The 22,143-nt window shown below is 38.2% G+C and overlaps 1 protein-coding gene across 1 annotated transcript; it reads right to left on the bottom strand.

Annotated features, from left to right (window-relative positions):
• Nucleotides 1-2,239: 2,239 nt before the first annotated feature.
• On the bottom strand, nt 2,240-20,507 carry CPB1 (carboxypeptidase B1). The gene is made up of 11 exons (XM_027738046.2): nt 20,336-20,507; nt 20,154-20,229; nt 18,900-19,024; nt 16,828-16,927; nt 16,120-16,221; nt 14,724-14,825; nt 12,329-12,439; nt 12,153-12,243; nt 11,247-11,449; nt 3,029-3,113; nt 2,240-2,467 (listed from the first exon to the last, which is right to left on the bottom strand). The coding sequence occupies exons 1-11, from the start codon at nt 20,404-20,406 to the stop codon at nt 2,280-2,282; spliced, it is 1,254 nt and encodes a 417-aa protein (XP_027593847.1). The 5' UTR covers nt 20,407-20,507; the 3' UTR covers nt 2,240-2,279.
• Between the last annotated feature and the right edge of the window lie 1,636 nt (nt 20,508-22,143).

The following is a 22,143-nucleotide window of genomic DNA, read 5'->3' as shown; positions in this document are numbered from 1 at the left end:
GTTTTGCATGTGAAGTTTCCATGTTTTTTTGAAAGTGATGCTGAAATTTGAAGTGTTGTGACTTTTGATGTTGATGAACCTTTGCTTCCTCTCCATGTTTTTTTTTCAGCGTCTCTGCCCTAGCAGCTTACCTGCTAGAACATCCTTTCTGGTTTAAATTTCTCCCATATATTTTTTGGTTTATGTTCCAAGCTGCATGGCTGATAATACCACATTTGATTTCCCTTTGCATCTGTACAATTTGACCAGCAGTGATAGTGGGGGCCTTCTGGGCTAAGGCATGGAAAAGCTGCATATCACTGCACTGCTGTGACTTGCCTTTGGGAATGTCAGGGCTACCAAATGTGTGCCATGTTCTGCCTTGGAGTCACACGTTGACATTAACTGGGGTAACTGTAACCCTGTTGGAGCTACTGGGTGCTGAGACCTATCTGTCAACTGTATTTGTAGCTGTGTGTTTGGTTGCCTGCAGTCTTACAAAGAGCCTGCCTAGTATTAAATCATAGAATCATAGAATCATTAAAGCTGGAAAAGACCTCCAGGATCATCAAGCCCAACCTTTGACCAAACATCACCTTGTCAACTAAACTATAGCACTAAGTGCTGACTATCAATGACTCACCTTGCACTTGGTGTAAAGCCTGTGAAGTCTTCCCAAATAATATAGTTACAGTCAATGTAGTCTCTGGGTGGTTAACACTTAGTTAAAATTAGCCAAAATATTTTATATTCTGAGAAATTTATTTTCCTGCCCTTTGTGACATGTTTGGCTTTGGCCAGAATGTTCTGATGTGTCCTGTGCTATTTTTAGTAATGTTGATTATCCTTCCCCCCATTTCTATTGCGACACAGAATGACGTCTTTTTACTGGTACGTGCTACTTTCACACATGGGTTCAGTTTCACCAGTGATCAAAAACAGATGGATCAGTCGTGTGTGAGGACTAGTTTAATCCGAGTGCTGCTGGGCTAATTGGAGTGGACTAGCGAATATGTGTCTTTCTTTTTCTTATACATATAAATTAAAGTGTAATTTTAAATTGGACCTTGTCTTCCTGTTCCCTTCCACAGAGAAGGGGCAAATAGGGAGAACATAGTTCTTGCCAGGTCCTGAATTTGGTGGTTTTCTTGGGAGAACTATTTTCTCTGTAGGATGTATTTCAGGACACGTTTGGAGTGCATTAGGTAGAGACCTGCCAGAAATGGAGTTAATCCCAGGAGCATCAATGGACAGCGGAAATCTCTCCTCAGAGCTTCCAGCAGTGGCAGGGAGATCAGCCAGGTTCTATGTTGACATAAGGCTTTTCCCTGTCATTCTGCAGAGTGTGTCCCATATTAGCCAAGCTCTAAACAGCATTAATAGATGCCAAACACATTTTCTGCAGCTGTGTGAGAAAGATGTCGAGTGGCTATTTATCACTCTCACTCACTGACCCAATCAGACCCACATTACCTGTACAGAAAATTGATTGGGAGAGGATAATTCTTTACAGCTTTTCTTTTTTGAAAGAAACAGTTAATCATTTATGACCAGACTTAGTCTTTATGGCTGTTTATGGTTCTTCCGCTCATGACAGTAGGAACATGTGGGGCTCCGGGAAGTAGCAGAACTCTGGGAATATTTTGAGAGATGCTACTGTAGTGAATGTGAGAACCTTAAATGCAGGGTAGTTTATTGAATGATTTATATCAAGTCTTGGTCTTTAACTATAATTATAATCTTCACTGAGTTCAGATCAAACTAGTAGTGACCTCAGATCCAAACCGTTTTTCAGTAGTCGGACAGATCCAGGGTGGGTTTCGAGAAAATTCACGAGAGCACATCACAGCTAACATCATTTTGAAAGTATGTGATATGAACTTCTTGCTGCTGTTGCTGTTAAGGCAATGAATGGTTGGGTCAAATTGCGTTTATATGGATCTCCTGGCTGTTTTCATTCTGGTCAGCATTCAGGCTGTGTAAGCTCTAATGCTTGGCCCATCTCCTATACGTAAAGATAATTTTAATTAATAAGGTAACCTTTACCTTACGTTGATTAATCTTCTTGTGCTCTTGGTTTTACGACCCCCCTGCCTATATCAGTTGCCTTAATAAAAGATTTATTTCTCCTGAATTTCTACAATTTCTCTTGAAAAACTTCTAGTTCTAGTGACCTATGATGGACTAAGAATATGACTAAGAACATTAAGTAAAGAGAAATAAAAATGTTTTGTTAGGGAAGAATAAAAAGGAAGGCATCTTTGAATAAAGCCTTCTTTAATAGTTTTTAGAACTCCATTCTAATACAAGTGCTCAAGGACATAATTGGCAATATATTTAACAGCAAGTAAAGTCTCTTCACAGGTTGGCTTTATCTGAGATTCAGGGAGAAGAAAACCATATCTGCCGGTGTCTCGGAGCTCGAAAGTGAAAGAGTACTTGACACCTTGATCGTAAGCCCAGTCGTCAGAGCCCCCTGCAGCAGGGTCTGTTGGTAAAGAAATGAAATAAGGGTTAACTGTGAAAGAGTGGCTATGCATTGGAATGTGAAATCCTTTGGAGTCAAGTCATGTAACCAGAAATGCAGAAAGGACAGATAAAAAGATATATTTGGTGAATTGATTGATTTATCCTGCTCCTGGAAAAGTTTCTGTGATTTTAGGCCATTTATGAGCTTCATTCCAGCTGATGTGTGGAAGCAAATGTAAACAAGCTAAACTGTTCCCTCCTTGTCACTGTTGTGAGAAGACCACAGGAGAAATGTCTAAGGAACAGGAGAATGGTGTGGTTGCATGGGGGTGTTTAGAAAGGTTTGGTATCAGAAGCAAAAAGCCTCTCACTGGGTGGCTTTTTGAGGTTCATACAGATGGTAAAGAGCTGCAGATCTGGGATATCAGCTCCATCTTTTTCTTCTGGATGAATAATACCCTCCCTTTCCAGTAGTTTGGTACAATAGACTATTTAGGAAGAGGAACAAGAATCACTAGAAAATTTTATAGTCTTAGTAACACTTAATATAAATTGTTAGTATATTTAGGCCAGTACTTACAGATTGTTTCAGCTCCTGGACCGTATGTATATTTAGTATTGTACAAACTGGCCAGCTGTTTGGATGCAGCACTAGCAATGGAATTCTGTAGGAAAAGAGAAATGATAAATGCAGATTTTCAGAAGCTTTCTGAGTGTATTGTTAAATAAACTGAAAAGCCACGGTGAAGAAGTTTTTATTTGAAAACTGTTGTTCACGTCTCAGTGTGAGTAGGTGTCAGTAGCTGACAAGGCACAGCTTGTCCTGTTGTTGTGGAAAGAGCTTATCAGTAAAGAAATTGTTCTCCAGGCTTTAATGGAGTGTGTTCCAGGCTGTATGTTTATTGCTCTAGTGCTGTGCAGCTGCTGTACAGTCCAGTTGAGTGTGTACAGGTAAGGGGACAATAGGTAACAGCATTTTCTAGACTTAGAAGAAACTTCTACAAGGTTAAAACTAAATAAGGAATCTTATTTAGAGATAAGAGAATCTTAGAGAATAGTCATAACTTGATACAGTAAATTGTGAACATACAATAGCCTTTCTTTTCCTTCTGTTCATGCCACAATAAATTCAGAGTAGAGTCGGCTCAGTCAGGGAAGTTGAACAGTGACACAAGTGGAAGCAGATTAAAGTCTTATAAATATTAACAGCCAGAAAAGACATAAATTACCCTAGAACCATATGTAGTCTCATTAATTTCAATTAATTTCCTGTGCACAGAGGGGCTCATTCAACTCCCACTGATTTCAGTGAGGGTTGGATCAGGCCCATCAATAGTACTACGAAGCTTTGCATGTTTGCTTTAAGAAAATTACAGACTTTTCTTTGGAATGTGTGGCTTTTCCAATTCTTCATTATACAGCATGTTGGTAATAAAACATGAAAACTATTACTAACAGATGATAAATATGAATGATTTTTGAAAGCAGATGTTCAGTATAAGAATAAGCAATGGGTTGCCATATCTTTCTTTATAGCTTACAGCTGAATGGCTTACTATTCCAGGAATTTCCTCAAGCCCTTTCCTTCTCTGTAGGTCATACTCTGGCTTACTTCCCAGTGGAAGATATATTGTAAAATATTCTCTGTTCATCCTTATGCTTCAAGTGTTCCTGTGAATTACTCAAAAAGTCATATTGGACAATGAGTTTAGAAAATCTGAGTTAACTGAAAGAACTTTCTAGGCTTCTACAAAACAGCATCACAATGTGTTTTTGAAGAATTGCAAGTGTTTCCCCATTCCCAGATGTTTGGTTTTGAAAATTCTAGAATTATGGGAGTTTGCTGTAGGAATTTGTGGTCATTTAGCACATGAAATATATTTAAACAAGGCAGACCAAAGTGTACTTGAAGCTTGTCCTTCCACCTATAACACTGGCTGTAGCTGAATGTGAGGTTTGGTTTCTGGCCTCTCAATTGCACAAACACAAGCAATTGTAGGAAAAATGTTGGTGCTTTGCATTTCATAATCTTGGATTCAGAGGAATTGGAGTAGCTGAGCTCTCTCCAGTGTTGGGTTTTTTTTGTTGTTGTTTGGTTTGGTTTTTTTTTAATCCCTCCACAAGTTGAATTTTCTAAAATCCACAATAATTTTTAACACATGTTCAGGGAATTGTAGAGGTTGGAGACTACTATCTGCTAGTGATACCATGTTTTCTTCAGCCATCTGTTGTTTATAATATACACATTTAATCAGCAGCTGAGATTGAGTCAAATCTTCTCTCAAAAGCAAATGAATTTTTAAACATAAACTGATTCTTTCTCTTTTCAAATATATGGAAAGTGGAAATAAAATTTGGAAAGCCAGTCTGATAGTACCTACAGACCCGTTGGTAAATAGTATTTGTTCTCTCTGTAGTAAGCCACATGATAGGGACAATAGAACAGCAGAGCTGCTCTTTGGGGCTGTTACACCCAGGGCATTCCTTTCACTCAGCAGCCAAATGATGGCCTTAAATCATATCAGAACAGATACCTGAAAAAGTATATCAGGAAATCTTTTTACCTGAGGGATTTTTTTATTATTGGCCAGGAAGTTGTAAAAAGAGAGATTTGTAAAAAGAGCAGTTGAGATCTCCAGCTGTTAAGAGCCTAGAATCCCTATAAACAACTTCCTCAAGCTCTTCAGGTTGGAGATGGAGATGGTATTTTTAGTTACCCTCTCTAAGTGAAAAACATGACTGAGCATTTATGACTTCAGCATGAAATGAAGCTTTATCCAAAGTTTTGATGTATTTTTTTTCCTTTAAGTGACTCTCTACCATTTGCTTTGCTAATAGACTTACAGTTCAAAACCTAAAGGTAGAAAAAAAATTTCAACTTTGTAGGAAGAATGCCATCTCATAATAATAATAATAATAATAATAATAATAATAATAATAATAATAATAATAATAATAATAATAATAATAATTTAAAAACCAACAGCAGGAATAATAACTATTAAGTAAATACTTGTGAGTATAAATACAAAATATGAGGAAACTGTGTTTGTTTTTTTTTAAAATAGCTCAGTTACTCAAAGCAATCCATAAAAAGGAAATAGTATGAAGATTTATGCAGGGGTATATAAATAAAGCCAATATTTTCCAAAAGGTTGAAAAGTGGTTTGGGTTTTCAAGCCTGTAAATTATTTAGAATACACCTGCACGGAGAAACACTGTTTTCTTTTTTTACCTCTGAGGGTACTCTTTGCTGTTCAGTGATTTTCTACATCTCTTGACACAATGGGCTTAACTGAATTGTTGTGGTTTGCTTGGGGTTTTATACCATTAAGAATCCCTCTCTTGCAAGGAACATTTTGCTGAGAATTATAGTAGCAGAGAAACAAGTGGCGCCCTGAAGTCCAAGATATAACTCCAGAGTAATACCTTGTAGCTGGGAGCAGAAATGGCTTTTCAGCTTCTGACTCACAGCTGAGCTTGCAGAGCTGGTCATTTCAGCAGAAGGCGTTTTATTCCCTCATCACCCATCTGTGTTTACACAGCAATTACTAATATTTTGCTTGATCTTGTGTACAGAGTGCGTGGGCCAGCGAGACAGCAGAGTTGTGTTCTTAGTTGCCATTATCTTAGCTAATTAACAGCCTTTAAACGTATTTTTACAGTTATTAGCTTTTAATGAAAGGTATGGTACTGGCCTCTCTTTCTCACCACATCTGGAGTTTTGAACTAACAAGATAAATTATCAGGCTAAGTATCTTCTGTGTGTTAATAGGTAATTTTTATGGGAGCATCTCCCTCATTTTACTCTTGTATCATCAGACTGGATTTGCCAGCAAACTGTGGCCATTTAGAAACACTCCAGGGATGCTGATTATGCAGCTGCTGTGTGGACAACTCCTTTTGCCTCACAATCTGATAATGGTCTGGAGAAGCCTTTTCACTGCTTGACTGGGCCTCCTGCTCTCTTCTCTCACTGGATTGCAAATTGATTTTCCTGAGGTGGAAAATTGTATTTCACTTCACCTTGGTCTTGTGTGCTTTACTTTTTAGGTAAAGTGACCCTCAACTTCCTTTGTAATGAAAGTCTGAAAATGTGGTATTTGCAAAGTGAGCTTTAGCCAAGTGAATCTAAACTTCTGAAGCTTCTTGTTTTGCCAATAAAAACAGACTCCCTCCTCAAGAGTCCACAATGATGTATAATTTAGTTCACTATTCTGTTGTTGCTCCTGGTTAAGCATGTGCTCCAAGAGCTCAGGGAATCCAGCCAGTGAGGACTTCAGTAGGATTATTCTGTTTAGTTTACAAGCCTATTTCTCTGTGACAGTTTCTCAGAGCGTTTAAGAAATCAGTCCCTGGTGAGAGGGTTTCCAATGTGACTGAGTTAAGGTGTATATGCCCTGCACATGTTGGAGACTCTTGCCTGTCAGCCAGACTCACACATGAACTTCATCTGGAAAAGGCTGCTACTAGAAACATCCTTTTCAAAATTGTAAGACTGCCAGTACAGAACAGTTCTATTGTGGCAAACTCGATAGAGGAGCTGTGTAGCCAATTTCAAATATTGCTTTGCTGCCCATTTTCCTGTTTATTTGCTTCTCAGTTGACTTTAACAATATTTAGGTGTAACAATCACAGTAATACAATCTGTGCAATAGCACAGATGCAACAGCAGCAGAGGTTGCAACTCCTCATTGGCATGTCTGAGTCTCTTAGGTAGTAGGATTTTTGCTGTTCAAAAATCCTTACCCACATGTATTCATATATCTTAAACATATTCAGGACTTCACAACCAGGCAATAGTCTGGTTAAATAGTCTGACTGATATTTGCAATGTCATGCAGTATATTTGAAATTCACTCTTGCAGGCTGCACAGACTGGGCATATCTCCACTTTCTAATACATCCTATTTAAACATTCAAGAGGAAATTAGATGGTAGACCAACCCAATATGGAAGGTGAAATTTGGTGAGTTGAAAGAACAACCAATGGGGTCAGTATGCATTCAGGTAATACAAACTGAAATCTTGGGTTGTAAGTGAAGGTAATATTCTGCTGCCCATGAAACAACACACGGACATTAATCTGACAATGAGTACGAGCTGGCTGCAGACATGTGTTTGGCGCTGAGTTTGTTAAACTGAGAGATGGAATTGAACCTGAAAAGGAAGGAAGAGCACGATGCACGTTCCTCTGCTCTCTCAAACCATAGTTCAGAGCCAATTCAAATACAAACAAATTGATAAAGCTAGATTTGTCTGAAAATGAGGAGAGCATAGGGTGACCTAATGGGAAGCTAAGGCCAGAATAGGAACTGATTAAAAAATATGGGCTAAACTGTTTATGAAATGTGTGAATACTGTGAATAGCAAAATAAAGATGAAAATAATCTTTTTGGAGTGTGGAGAGATATTGCTTTTGCCAAGCATGTTTTTTAATTGTTAAAAGCTAATACCTCTCTCTAGGAGAGGGATTCAAGTGTTCAGGGTAATACTCCAGGGTATAGTAAAGACTGAGCCAAGAGGATTATGAAGCAGACAAAATGTGATTTACCGAAAGGAGGACATATTTCTTTCAGGGTGTCGTCACAAGAATATTGTGTAACTTCTAAGAAATTCCTGACCTAGATTTTTCCTGTCTTGGTTGTTTTTATTTTTGTTGTTTAAGTACTGTTTGGATAACAGTGAAAGTTTTGTGCAACACTGGGGTTGGGGGGATAAAAAAAAACAACCCTGAATAAAAGGAGAAAAGTTTTGGGAAAATCCTTGTGAGCTGTGGGACTGAGAACCTCAGAGATCCTCTTGCATCTAAGGGGAAGAGTAGGAAGTCTTGGGAAGGAAGGGGCATACATGACTTTCATCATGTTTTACACCCCAAGGTCTGGCATGGTTGAGGGATAGTTCTAATGCCCAGCTCTCAGTAAGTCACAGTAACTCTGAGGTGTTGTGATTTGCTGTAGCAATGCAGAGGAGCACAAAGGGGTTCCCCAAGTGCCCTGTTCTACCTGAGAAACCAAAACAGTTTTAAGCCTTCTAGTGATTTCTTGAGGCTGTGAACAGAAAAAGTCCTTTGAGCCCCAAGGACATGCTGTTCAGTACCCCTACAGGAAAGGAAGGCACAGGCATTCTCTGGACCTTTCTCTTCTGCAGACTTAGTGTATTCAGTCTCAAATTACTCAATTTTTGCACCCTTCTATATCTCAGCCACTGGAATGCAACATAAGCCCCATGGTATTATGCTACCTTTAGTTAAATACAATGGAACAAAATGTTGTTAACGATAAGCAGACATGCGAGGTTTTGTTTAAACACATGTCCAGTTGCTCACTGAAAGAGATAAGAAATTGCAATGATATTTCCTTTAATTTATTAGATCTGTCAGAGTAAAAATAACATCTGAGATAAGATAATGGCACTATAAATTTTGCTTCTTCATTTACAAAATGATTTATGATTATTTTATTTGCCCAAACAATATCTATTAAAAGTTAAGATTCTCATTCTTCAGCGTTTCTCTAAATTCTAAATCTAAACAGGACTTTTAGACATGGAACACAGTAATTTACATATAAAATGATACCTCTTTTTGGAGCTGTCTCATCTCAAGCAAGTACAATTCTTGACTGAAAATTTTAAATTTCTTTAGTCACAGCTTAAATGAACGTATCTTAGTTATTTGAACTAACCTGAAAAGCTGCACTTTTGAACCTGACCCAGAGCCTGTGAAAGTCAGTTTTTCTGTTTAATTCACTGACGTTGGAGTGCATAAGGCCCTTTCTGTTTAATTATCCCAACTACAGGCCATGTTGATTGGGTGATACTCTGATCTCGTTCTCCAAAATGACTTTTGGCAAGAAGTCTTCCCTTGTTAAAATCGGATACTGCACAAGTTAAACACCTCTAGGATCCTGCTGTCTTTCTGTTGGGATCACCAGTAGGGGAAATAATTTCCCTTAATTAAGATGTGAAAAACACTCATAAGGTCACCTTGTCATGGTGGTGAGATTTGTGGTTGCTTTGTAGTGGAAAATAATGGAACTCCCTCTGGGATCAATGTGACCAATTTAAAATATAGGATAAAGGGCTGTTGGAAAGACTAATATACAAAGCAAAATCAAATGGTTGAAGAGAGATATATGGCCTGCATTCCTGAGCTATTTATATTTTGTGCTCTATGGTAATAGCAGAATTGTCTTCTATGGCAGGAAAGGGGAGTTTTAAATGATGAAAATTGTAGCACTTCAGTATAGGTGATTCATTAAATTTTACTGTGTATTAGACTAGAACACTGACAATCTAAAACTTTAATTTAATAAAAGAATGTTAAAACCTAGCAAAACACACAAGTTCTTTCTCATTGGTAAGGATTGTTTTAGTAATGAGCTGTCAGTGTAAGCCTTTTTCATTTAATACTGTGAGAAACACACTGTACTTTTAGTTATGTTTCATCACATTTGCTCTTGATTCAACAAATGGGGGCAGAATGCCATGCAGATTTTTAATAAATGGGAACTTTGTGATCTTGACAACAAAGCAGCTTCAGGGGTTTAGTGCTGTTTTATTACTTTAGACCAAACTGCAATGTGTGAAATACGAAGCTTTTGTAAAAACTGAAGACAAGAAATTACTATAGTTCCCTGGAATAATTCTGATTAAAAAATTTCTGGAATATAAATTAAGAAAACAAAATCTTTATATTTTCTTTTAGGCTGTAAAAAATCTAACAAGAAACTTCACTCTTGGCCCCAGTTTGTATTTGTGCTTCAGAATCAAGACATCTATTTGGGAGTAGTCATAAATCTGTCAAACCTGCACAGCAAAGCAACACACAGTGTTGTTGCCTTGGACTTTTGGCATCATCCTGGAAAGAGGGGGAATCAAAATGTGTTTGTTTTGTCTTGCTGTGTTGTTTTCCCTGCCAACAGCTTCTAATTGCTAATATGCCAGAGAAGTGAAGTCATTTTATTATTCATGGTTGTTTATGCCTAGCCATGATAAAATGTTTACAGCTTTCATACACATTTAATAGTTCTAAGCCCTCTCTCTGTTTTTAAGGATAAAGAAAATATATATTCCAGACTTTTGTTATCTTACTTAAATGGAATTGGGGTGTGGCCTTTCTCTAGGATCAATAAAAGAGGCATTGCCCTTTAAAAAACCCACATTCATCCTCTCCTCTTTCAAATAAAATGTATGTTTGAATCCAGGCCTCTTGAAAAAGGCCTCAGAACTGAAACATTTTACCTGTTTTGTATCTAACTGTTTTCAATTATATTTTTGACAAGAGCTGCCTCATTGTCCTGAACCTGTACCAGTAGTTTACCATTTTACTTCAGTGAGAACTAAGGTTCAGTAGGAAGACAGAGATCCTTGCCTGCTGTTGATGGTACCAGTTGAACCATTTCGTAGTTATTACAATCTATCGATCTGCTACCTTGGCTTACAGGGCATAATATTTCTATGTCGTATATTAAAGCTACATACACAGCAACCCCTGGAGTCAGGAAGATGCAGAGCTGCACAGCAGAGTGTATTTCTGTACAGCATGACTGGAAGACAAAACTGACCTTTTGGAAAATTCATTGTGTATGTGGGAATTAAATAAGGCCCTTAAGTTTATCCTGTGCCATCATGGTTTCCCTTGTTCTTGCTGAGAAAGACTAAAACATTTTCAAAAACTGCCAGTGCAGATTCTTTCCAGATGTTAGAGAAACTGCTTGAAGTTAAATGGACCTCAAATAGCGAGTGATGATTTTTACTTATTCTTTTCCTTAAGTCAAAATGACAAAGAGACTTACCAGTTCCTGGTAATTCGATGGCAGTGAGTAAGTATAGGAATAAGGAAACAGTAGCAGCTGGGAATAGGAGTGAATCGTCAAGTATGCCTTGATTGTAGAAAGATGTTCACGAATAAAATCAGCCAAAGCCTTGGTCTCCTTTTCAGACTCAGGTGCAGAGCCACAGTAAGTTTCAGCACAAGGACTTTTTGAGGCCCCAGTAGCTGAGAAGAAAGGTGATTTTAGTGAGTATTTAATGAACAAGTTGCTTGTTAGGAGAGTCATGTAACACCACTTTAGTAGATAAGCCTTGGAAATCCATCTGACACACGTGTTGTATCAGAGGAGGGAATATTTCATGGCCTAGTTAAGACACTGGGAAACGTGTCATAGCATTGCATAAATATGCCCTGTAGAGTGTGCATAGTTGGAAGAGCATGAGTATTGATGTAAAACCCTATATTATGGAAGTGATTTGGGATATTGATTTGCTTCAGTACTTAGCAGTCCTCTCTTTGCATATCTCCTCCATTTCTAAGGTACTTTTAAGAAATGGACAAGTGGAAACAATTCAGAAGAGACTCCTCTCCATGAAAGAAAGCTCTTTTGGTTTCTGTTCTGAACTCATAGCAATGTATGTGTACATGTATATATGTGTATACATGTGTGTAAGTATATATGTGTGTGCATATGCGTAAGTATGTTCACAGAAGTAGCCATACTGATGATGCTAGTAGCCAAAGTCTGGTTTTTTTCTACCCAAAACTGCTCCAAAAATTGAACACAAGCTACTGCACAATGCTACACTGGAGGTCTTCACCCAAGCTAGAGCTGGACCAACCATCAGGTAGGGGAAACCCCTAATTAAGTATATTGGCTGTTGCACTTCTGTATAATCTCTTGCAGCTCTTGTTAGGAGATACTTACTGCACCAGCCAGCATTAAAATTCCTGTTGGGATCTGTACCATAGCAAAAGCTATTGGCATTTTTAGAGCGAGTCTTTCTCCACATGCGGTTCTGAAATAGAATAAAAGATGAAAACTAAGAGTGAGTTCTAACAGTTGATTTTCCAACAACACTGAAAAAAAGAGAACATACTTACATTTGTCCAAGTGTAAACATAACCATCAATGTTAACAACAGGCAAAACATAGAAGTCCAAGTTGTCCAGAAGTGTAGTCATAACAGTATCTTTACCATAGGTCTCAACACCCTATTTGGAGAAAAGTAGAAAAAGCTGGTGATGTCTTCAGAAATCTGTATCTCCTGTTTATATATAAAGGCCTGGGTCTGCATCAGGAATTAATGAATGTGGTAGGCAAAGTTATCCAGGTCACTCCAGCATGTGAGATGGCACCTCTATGTTACTACATGTACTTAGAGGATTTACACCGACTCAAACCACACTGCTGTTAGAAACTCATCTCATACTGGTAGATAAATTATATGGTGAAGCAATTTTGAATTTGAACAGGATAATAAATCACTGGAAAGAGATTTCCATCTACTAGCTTCTTGATTACAGACAGAGCAAAGTTCCTGTCCATATGTTATCCCTACATCCTGTCACCTTAAATGTTTGAGTTGAATTTATGTGAGAAGGAAAAATCATTATTACCATTTTTTATATCTGTTGTGCAGAGAAATTTCATCAACTATCAGAACTATAGAGAATATTTCCAAATAACATCCTAAGACATTTCCAGTTGTAATACTGTGGATGCATATACTCCTAGGGAGGCAGATTTTTCCCTGGGCTTTTCCAGACACATACATTGAATAACAAACACAAGAATTCCTGCCCTAAAACCTGTATATCCTGATTGTTCATGGCCTGGGACTCTGTATTTTTGTTCACAGATTCATTGATGGTGCATACAGTGATCACAGAAATTTGCTCTAAGTGTGTTGCACCCGTGTTCCGTTTACACAGACATGAAGGACAACACAGGGAGCTATGCAATGGAGAAAGGCATTTTTTGTCCTGTAACTAGCAAGTGGGAGGGTGGGATGTAGAATCTAGAAAAGCAGTTTCAGATCACTTGAAATTGCTTTTCCTGTGTTTTATTTTATGCTTTTTTTGTTTTGTTTTTTTGTTCGGGTGGGGGTTTTTCGAGATACATATAACAATCCACCTTGCTCATGTTTTTCTCTATGGCTTTTTTCACTTTTATGTCTAGAAGCAATCCCAGGTGAACCACTGATGATGCTCAGGGCTTTTGAAGCACTTCTGCCTATCCACACTTGGGCCCACTGAGCACAGCTGCTGCTGGTGTCAGGTACCCCCATGAATTAAGTGACCAGACAGTGAAAATGACAGCTGCAGTGACGTGAATTGCTGAGAGAGAAATGGTAGCACATACTGTCTGCAGCCTTATTAGGCTCTAATGAAATCACATTCCCATTGACTCCACTGAAATGTCACTTCCAATTTCCACTGCTCCCTACACAAACCGCATGCCTGTCTGATAACACTGAGATTATACTGGCCACCAATGCCTCTGCCAGCATGGCTTGCTCATGTAGTTTGGCTTTCCTTCACTTGGGTTTTAAACTCCAGCTGCTGCTTCTGGTTTGTGTTTGTATGTTTGCTTGTTTTAATCTTCAAGCAGAAATTCTTACAAAATTTGAGATTCAATCAGTAAGTTGTTCTGCTAAATAGATTGATCTCCCCCAGCTGAGGTATAATATAACTCTTCTCTGTGAAGACAAGTGTGTAGCATATAACTCCCACCTGCTTTATATTGGTGGTGAGGAGAATGAAAAGGTAAAGGAGATAAAATTGTTTAATTCAAGGCCTGAAGTATCAGGTATTCCAGACTGAAGTGAAGATAATTTTACCTGTGCAGCACTTTCCTGAATATGGTTTCATATTTTAGAAAACATTCTGCATAATTTGAAGTGGCAGCTCAAAGGGATGTATATGCAATTCCCTCTTCCTGGAGTTTAGGGAGCTTCATATATACTCTTCCTCCTTTCTTGGGTTCATTTTGTCAGTGCCCCCTGTGCTGACCTGAGGGTAGGTTTCCACCCTCTCTCCTTACTGAGTAAAGCTGGTTGTGACGAATACAGCACCAGACACTGTAGGAAGTCAGCTGTTCTGAAGTGCATTCAGATGCCCTCTGATGTGCCCTTGAATTTCCTTATTTCTTTTATGACTGTGTACAGAACGTGAGTATTTTTATAGTGTTAGCAGACTTGTTTGCTTTTCTCTCACCTTTCTCTGGCTACAGATGCAAAAAATAATTTACAAACTGTGTGAGTAACCCTTGTAGTTGTTAGTTCCTCTTACACGTTTCAGGTTGTCTTACACTGTTGAAAGATTACAGGTTCAAACACTAAGATCTGGTTTCAGTAGTTACACCTTAACCATCTGAGGTGAGAGAAGGGATATGCACGCAGGTATTTGGAGGTAAAAAGGCAATCTGCAGTGGCCTCCGCTCTTGCTGCTCACTTAAGATTTTGTAAAATATTTTTTCATCATTATGCTTACTGACCTCTTTCACAAACCACTGGCAGAAAGCAGGGCTGATCCACTCTCTTGCATGGAAACCACAATCTATAAAGATGGCTTTCTTATTTGGACCACTTTTTCCCACCTAGGAAAAAAAACAACGAAAAACCCACCTGAGTCTTGACCAAAATAAATTGTGTGCAGAACAAGTCAGTCAGCTTGCTGACCTAAAAAGTCAAACTTTATACAAATACAGAATTCCTTGTTTAAATGGAAATCTGTGAGGTTCTCCCAGCTGTAGCTGACTGTGATATTCAAGATAGAACAATACTCTTAATAATTTCATTCTTATTAATGTAGATAACCTTCCCTCAGATTATTTGATTATTCTGCACTGTTGATTTATTTCTTTGGTGTTTCTAAAAGTTGATCTTGTCTGTTTGAATGATATGTTATTGTAAATGCTTATGAATTTTTGGGCAAGTACTCTTTATCCTTTCACCTTTATTTAAGTAATTGTCTTACTAATTCATAAATGTTATGAAAAAATTTGTTGTGGTTTAACCCCAGCTGACAACTAAGTACTACTCAGCAGCTCACTCACAGAAAACTTGTGGGCTGAGATAAGAACAGTTTAATAATTGAAATAATAATAATAGTCATAATAGTAATAATAATATTGGAAGGAGGAAAATAACAGAGAGAAATAAACCCCAAGAAAGAAAGTGATGTAAATGAAAACAATTGGCCAGTCAGTCCTCATGCAGTGGCCCTGATCCACTCTCTCCCTAGTTTATTGCTGAGCATGATGCCATATGATGCCATCCATGGGATGTCTCTTGGGTCATTTGGAGTCTCCTGTCCTGGCTGTGTCCCCTCCCAGATTTTGTGCACCCCCAGCCCCTTCACTAGTGGGGTGATGTGAGAAGCAGAAAAGGCTTTGGCTCTGTGTAATCACTGCTCAATCATAACTAAAACATCTCTGAACTATCAACACTGTTTCCGAATCAGCACAACTACAGAACAGCCCCATACCAGCTACTGAGAAGAAAGATAACTCTACCCCGGTCAAAACCAGCTCAAAATTATATATGACAAAGATACAAACAAATATGTTTCCGGTTGCTAGAGACTGACATTTCTAGATCCTTTTAGCCTAAGTGGGTTTACAAACAACAGATGGAGAGAACATAAAGGTAGATAAGCATTCAAATAGCTCTCAGGAGTGTGATTGAATTTATAAGTCTGAACTTCTAATAATTCATTATGTGCCTTAAAAAAAAAAAAAAGAAAAAATCATAGTAGTAATAAACAAAATATATTAGATTTTCTGCAAAATATCTAGTATTATGTTAGCACCATTGGTGTTTTAATAGACATCATAATCTCGCAGAGGTTAATAAGGGAAAAGTCTGTCATGAAGAAATCAAAGCACTTACTTTGAGAAGGTACATTGGCCGTCCTTCATATGTGTTCCCAATTACACTACGAGAGACGAGGTCTGGGTTCTGAGCAGCAATATCAGCAGTCCAAGCAGCTATCTGTGTAATAAAGAGGTTAAATTTATTGAGTCTCTGTTCCTCAGGTCCAGACTAATTAATTTACAGACTTCAAGCCAGGACAGTCCTTCTGAGCATCTAATGTGGCCTAATACTTAACAGAATTTGTAGATTTCCAAGGAGCCACTGCACAGATGTGAAAAGTGACATGGCCAAGATTACAGGTCAGGAAAAATGAGCATGACTGTGAAAAAAGGAGGAAGCAGAGGAGAACTTATGCTGTGAGCTGAAGGCCTAGAACTGGGGCAGGGAATGGAATCAAATTGTTTGGCAGAGGAGATGGGAGAAGTAGTGAAAAGGAAAGAGGAAATTAGTCGTGAAGCATCTCAGCCTGGTCATTGGATTTCTGCCAGAGGTTCTTTGCAACACTAGGAGCAGAAGCAGAGGAAATAAGTGTAGGAGGATGGGTTGCACAAACTAGCTCAGTAATGAGCAATAAAGGAGAAGAGGAAAGAGAGTTTGGAGGCATTATCATACCAACTGATGGAGCAGAAGAGGAAAAGGGAAGAAGGCAGGAAGCACACGAAAGCCACTGACTACAGAGGCCAAGGTACCAAGCTGACAATGAGTTAAAATTCTAGACTGTACCGTGTCCCAGTCGTTGTACTTTTCATAGCTGTGGCCGGTGGCACGAGATTTGCTGTCAAACTGGGCATCCAGCGCAGCCTGCAGGTTGTCAATCATAACTCTGCAATAAGGCACCATGGAAAGTGTAAAGAGAAACATACAACAATCTAGCAGGAAAGTAAGACATTTTAAGGTGTTCTTGGAATGAAGGCCGCATGGATTGTGAAGTGAAAGGTGGGCAGGGAGAAAATAAGATATATCAGGTTCAAGTTTCAACCTACTTCCCGCCTCAACCTTGCCACCAGAATGATCAGGGAGCAATGGGCTTCTCCCAGTTAACACCTGCCTGCTTACTCCCATACTAACAAAACTCCAGGGTGGCAAGTTTGGCTTAAGAAAAATGGCAATGCTAAGATAGAGTTTGTCTATAAAATGAGCTCTGGGCTGATCTCATGTTGCCAGATGCCTCTGCCTCAATAGGAAAAGGGCCCTCTCTTGAACTTTTGGCATTGGAGGAGAGTTAGACTGCAGCAATGTTTCAATCCCATGCAGAAACCCATGTTTTGCGTGATGAAATTCTCTGTCAAACCAAGCTTCCTAAGTTTAGCTGTGGTTTGACAACTCTGTTGCAGGTGGCATTGTCCATCCTCTAAGCTACTTTATTGCATGTGAGGTGGGCTATTAAATAGAACACACAATAGCAAGAAAACCACAGCATCACAACAGGATTGGTTGGATCTCTCCTGTTCACCTTTCCCTAGGGCTGACACAAAGGCACAGATCATCATTGTGCATACTCTTGAGAACCTTTTGCTTATATTTCAACCTTGACCATCAAAAAATGAAGTCCTCTTGTTTTCCCAGTGCCTGTTTTAACACATTTACAAATCTCACTCATCCAGGATACGTCTTTGATCATTTGTGACTTGGATAGAAGAACAGGAGGCCAGTTTGTGGGGCATCACCAGCCTTCAGAACAAACAGTGCAAGCGACTACATTGACATGTCATGGCACTGCAGCTACACTTCAAAAGAATTATAACATCTTGGGTTGTCACAAGGACAACCCACTCAAGTTTGCCAGGGACAGCTTCCAGACCTTATGGCCTTTGTTGCAATCAAAAGATTTGTGCATGGACCTGAGGAAGTTCATTAATATTATAGCAAAGCTAATACATGTAGAGTTACTCCTCCATTGCTAAAGAGGAAATTCCACTAAAATTGGATTCCTATGCTGTATGTGCACTGTGGCACTATTGAAAATGTTTTATTCCAAAGTGGTTTTAGATTCTGTTCCCATAGTAGCATCCAAATTAGCCATGATTAACATGAGGCCAGTAAATTTAGGAGGGGTTACCTTTGGATTTAGTGGATCATAATAGTTATGTTTCATGAGAACTGTGTGGTGTCCTATGAAGGAGTTTGGTCTAGTAGCAACAACAATGGGGCTGAGAGACAAAAATTCTACACTCAGCTAAATGAGATAATAAAAATTTGATCAAATAATACTGATTTTCACTGTTCGAGTACATAATGTTGACAGATTATCCTTTAGACATCAAAAAAGCCTGATAATGAGGCTGGGCAGAGCCAATTTGCAATGCTCAGGTGGAGCGAAAGGAGAAACGAAGACAGAACAACCCCGCTCCACTCCAGCTGAAAGTCAATTTCTCTTCCTCAGTTAATGCTTATGTAGTGATGACAGATATGAACTAAAGAGCAGGACCAGGCAACTGCTTATTCTCCTTATTCTTCCCTTAGTGCTGCTCACTACAATGTTTCTGTTCTCAGTGATGTGTAATGTGCCATTTGCCCTGTTCCCTCCACTTACGCTGCAGTTGTATTCGGTCAGCTCAGAGCTTTTTTACTTCTAAGTAAATATACAACTCTGTCAACATTTCACCTCATCCCTTCAACAGAGAGTAGTTACAGTCCATTTGAACTGTCATAGGAAAGCTGAACCCAGTAGAGGCACCCACAGGAGGGACAGAGTTCATGACAGGAAAATCAGTTGACTAATATGAAAAGCTCAAACACATTCTCCCCAGATTTAGCCTCTTCCATTCAAAGTACAGTAGTGAGAACAAACTTACCGATACTCCACTCCACTTTCCTTCAAAAGTTCTTCAACCTCAAAAGCATTCTCAGCTCCAACTCGGAAATCAACTTGCATTTTTGGCCTTACCAGAGTGACAGAGTCTGGCTGCCAAAAGTCAACCTGAAAGAAGGGCAAATGAATACATAAGCAAATAAATATATACACCTGGCTGTGATTTTTAAGTTGGTTTATGTGTGATGGTGATGTTGATTGTGATTAATATACTGAATTTCATTCCTATCCTGTTACACTGATCAGACTTTGCTTGCCAGAAGTATCAACCTAAATTTTAACTGGAAGTGTAAAAGAATTTGCACTAGTTATTCATGAATTGTGTGTCATCAAGTAAGGTGATTGTTCCAGAATTCAGGATTACATCATTCCTGACTGATTGCTTTGTATAACAATGGTATTTCAAGGATCTTTGCTTAAAAGGAAAAGAAAACAAACAATCCCTTTATTCTACACACTTAAAAGCAAACATGGTATGTATTAATTTTCTTAATATTGGCAGCACCATTCCAATAGTTTGTTCTTCTTCAGAATACTGTTCCAGCATGCTATACTAGCCTGTTGCTGATAGTTCTCCACATCTGTACTTCATTAAAAATACCATCCTTTCATCCTACAGATAATGGTGTCTTTTTCACCAACAGCTATTTTACAACATCAAAGCTGAAGAGAAATATTGAAAACACATTTTCTGTCTTTATTGTTTTTCATCATGTCACCGTGTCATCATATATCTACATCAAGGTCAGTGAGAAACATGCAACTTGGAGAGAAAGGAAGCTTTAAAGGAAAGCCAGAAGAGGAAAAATGACTTGAGAGACTAGAGGCCAAAGAAAAGTTCAATTTGTTGGGAGTATGAATTTCTATACTCTTTACATGAGCAAAATGTTTTGCCTGTAATGGTAAAAGTTCTGGAAGTTGGAATTTCCGTGATTTATCTCATACAATCTTGAAACCACCCCACACTGAATAAGAAATTTAAGATTTATTTATTTAGTTATTATTTGATATTCAGACTGGGTCAACCAGACTTTCTAGGAAGGTATTGAAATGTATTTGTTTAGCTTTAGATTTATCACCTTGTCCTATTCCTTCTGAAAAAAACACTCAGCTGACTTGAACTGAATCAAGATTAGGTCTTATAATTCAGATTTTTTGAAAAAAGATAAATGTTAGTTGAGCAAAAGAAGAAATGTTTTTTTCAACTACAATATAACCACTTCCCCAGGTTCTTCACCTGCATGATGCTGGCAAGGGAATTGAGGATTTCCACCTGCTCATCATTCCGTGGAATCACACGAAACACCTTCTGCCTGGAAAGGGAGAAAAAGATTGGATTTGAAACAGGTAAGTCAATTGAAAGACTTTTGCTTGTGCAAAAACCCCCACGCAAATATAAAACTTGATGTCCATTCTTACCCATCAAAGGAAAGATCCTGCAGATGAGCAGAAACAGATGCAGCACCTATGAGAACCAAGAGCGCCCACATTTTTTTAAAGAAAATGTGAATGGGTTTTCAGTTCTTTCATGCTGCTTTTATATCCTGTTTTGTCCTGCTTTTATCAATTATACACCAGAACAACGCTCTGATCAACTGATAAATTATTCCCTTGGCCTTGTTTTATTTGCATACTATTTATAATGTGTGTTTTACTCTACACCTGTGAAAACAGCTTACAGTCTCATGGGGGCCTGGCTAAAGAATCTTACTATTTGAACTGGACATACTCTTGATATGAGAAAGTGTATTTAATTTACTTTGTTATTTTCTGGTTTATGTGAAATTTGTTTAATTTTTTAAAATAATTTTGTTGCTGAGTTAAAAACTTTATAATTTTTTTTGTTACTTTATGTAATGGTAGATGTCCATCAGGTGCTGTTGGAGCATATCTGGTCTTAACCACGATGTCCCTCTTCCTGAATAATATGGGACTGACTTTGACAAAGGAAGAGGAAACACAGTTGGGATATACCAATTATCATTTTTTTTTTCCCCCAACAGAGAAGGAAAGTACTGAACTGGTTCTCTGCCCAGTGATTTCACTGAAACTTAGGTCAGATGTCTGCAGAACTGAAAGTGTAGAAATTTGTAACAGCTAGAGAAATTTCTAATAGTAGAGTTGTACATATTCTCCATATAATACAGTCACTGATTCTTGCACATTCTCTAATTTAATCATGTATGGATCAAAGGTAAATATCTTATAAGTTAAGCAATACTGTGGGCATTACATGTGGGCTAAGAAGATGAAATGAAAGGTAGTCATACAAAAGCATTTTTAGCTTTACCTTTCGTGTTTTGCCTACACTGAGAAACAATAGAGTGTTTGCATCACTGCACTTGCATCTGTTTAGTTTTCCTTAACGAGTACTTGGCATTAAATGTAACGTTAATTGTCTGCTGATGCTGTGTCCTGATGTGAGTGATGTTTTCAACAGGGAGCCTCTAAATGAATCAGTGTATAAATAAATAAAGAATGGAATTGATGAGCTCAGTTCTGTCTTCTGTTATGCCTAAGTGACCAGACAAATTAAAGTGATTCACACACAGATAATTTCTACATGTATGCTTATCATATAATATGTGGAAATTTATTAGAAATTTAATATATATTAATCTCAGATTAAAAGATGTAGTTAAAGTTTCAAAGTGCAGAAATTTGAATTGTCAATGAGTATTTTAAGAATGAATGTGGCATGAGACCTAGTACACCTAGTATTTTATGAGATTCTCTAGGGTCAATTCAGTGAAGCAGCCTTAGATACAGAATGGCTAGAAATATATTTTTTAAATCAGTGTACCAAAAATGCAGCAGTTCATGCTGAACAATATGACCTGTGATGAATCTCTTCTTATAAGGAGACTCGAAAATTGTACTGAGCCTACTTACAGAGAACTGTCTTTGTCAGATCATAGGGGTTTGAACTTAGTTTGCAATTAATGGCCTAATTTGTAGCATTGCAAACTCTTGCCCAGCAATAATCTTCCTTATAGTCAAGTCTCCTAAGAAGGATGACATCAGGAGCTATTCTGACCAAGTGCCAAAACAATACTGCAAAGTCTTCAGAAGTTTCAGTTTTAGGATGAGAAGATCTACATTATCAGATGAAATGGTCTGATCCCGTCAAGACAAGTGCTAAGACCATCATGTGGAGATGATCAAGCCCAGATCTTGCAATGAATAAAAAATCACAAGAAGTAATCGAACAAATTGGAGATGTCGTC

Source organism: Pipra filicauda, unplaced genomic scaffold, assembly GCF_003945595.2.
Source record: "Pipra filicauda isolate LSUMZ 115617 unplaced genomic scaffold, ASM394559v2 scaffold206_size1356665_pilon, whole genome shotgun sequence".
NCBI classification, from domain to species: Eukaryota; Metazoa; Chordata; class Aves; order Passeriformes; family Pipridae; genus Pipra; species Pipra filicauda.
This window is presented reverse-complemented; position numbering and strand designations above follow the sequence as displayed.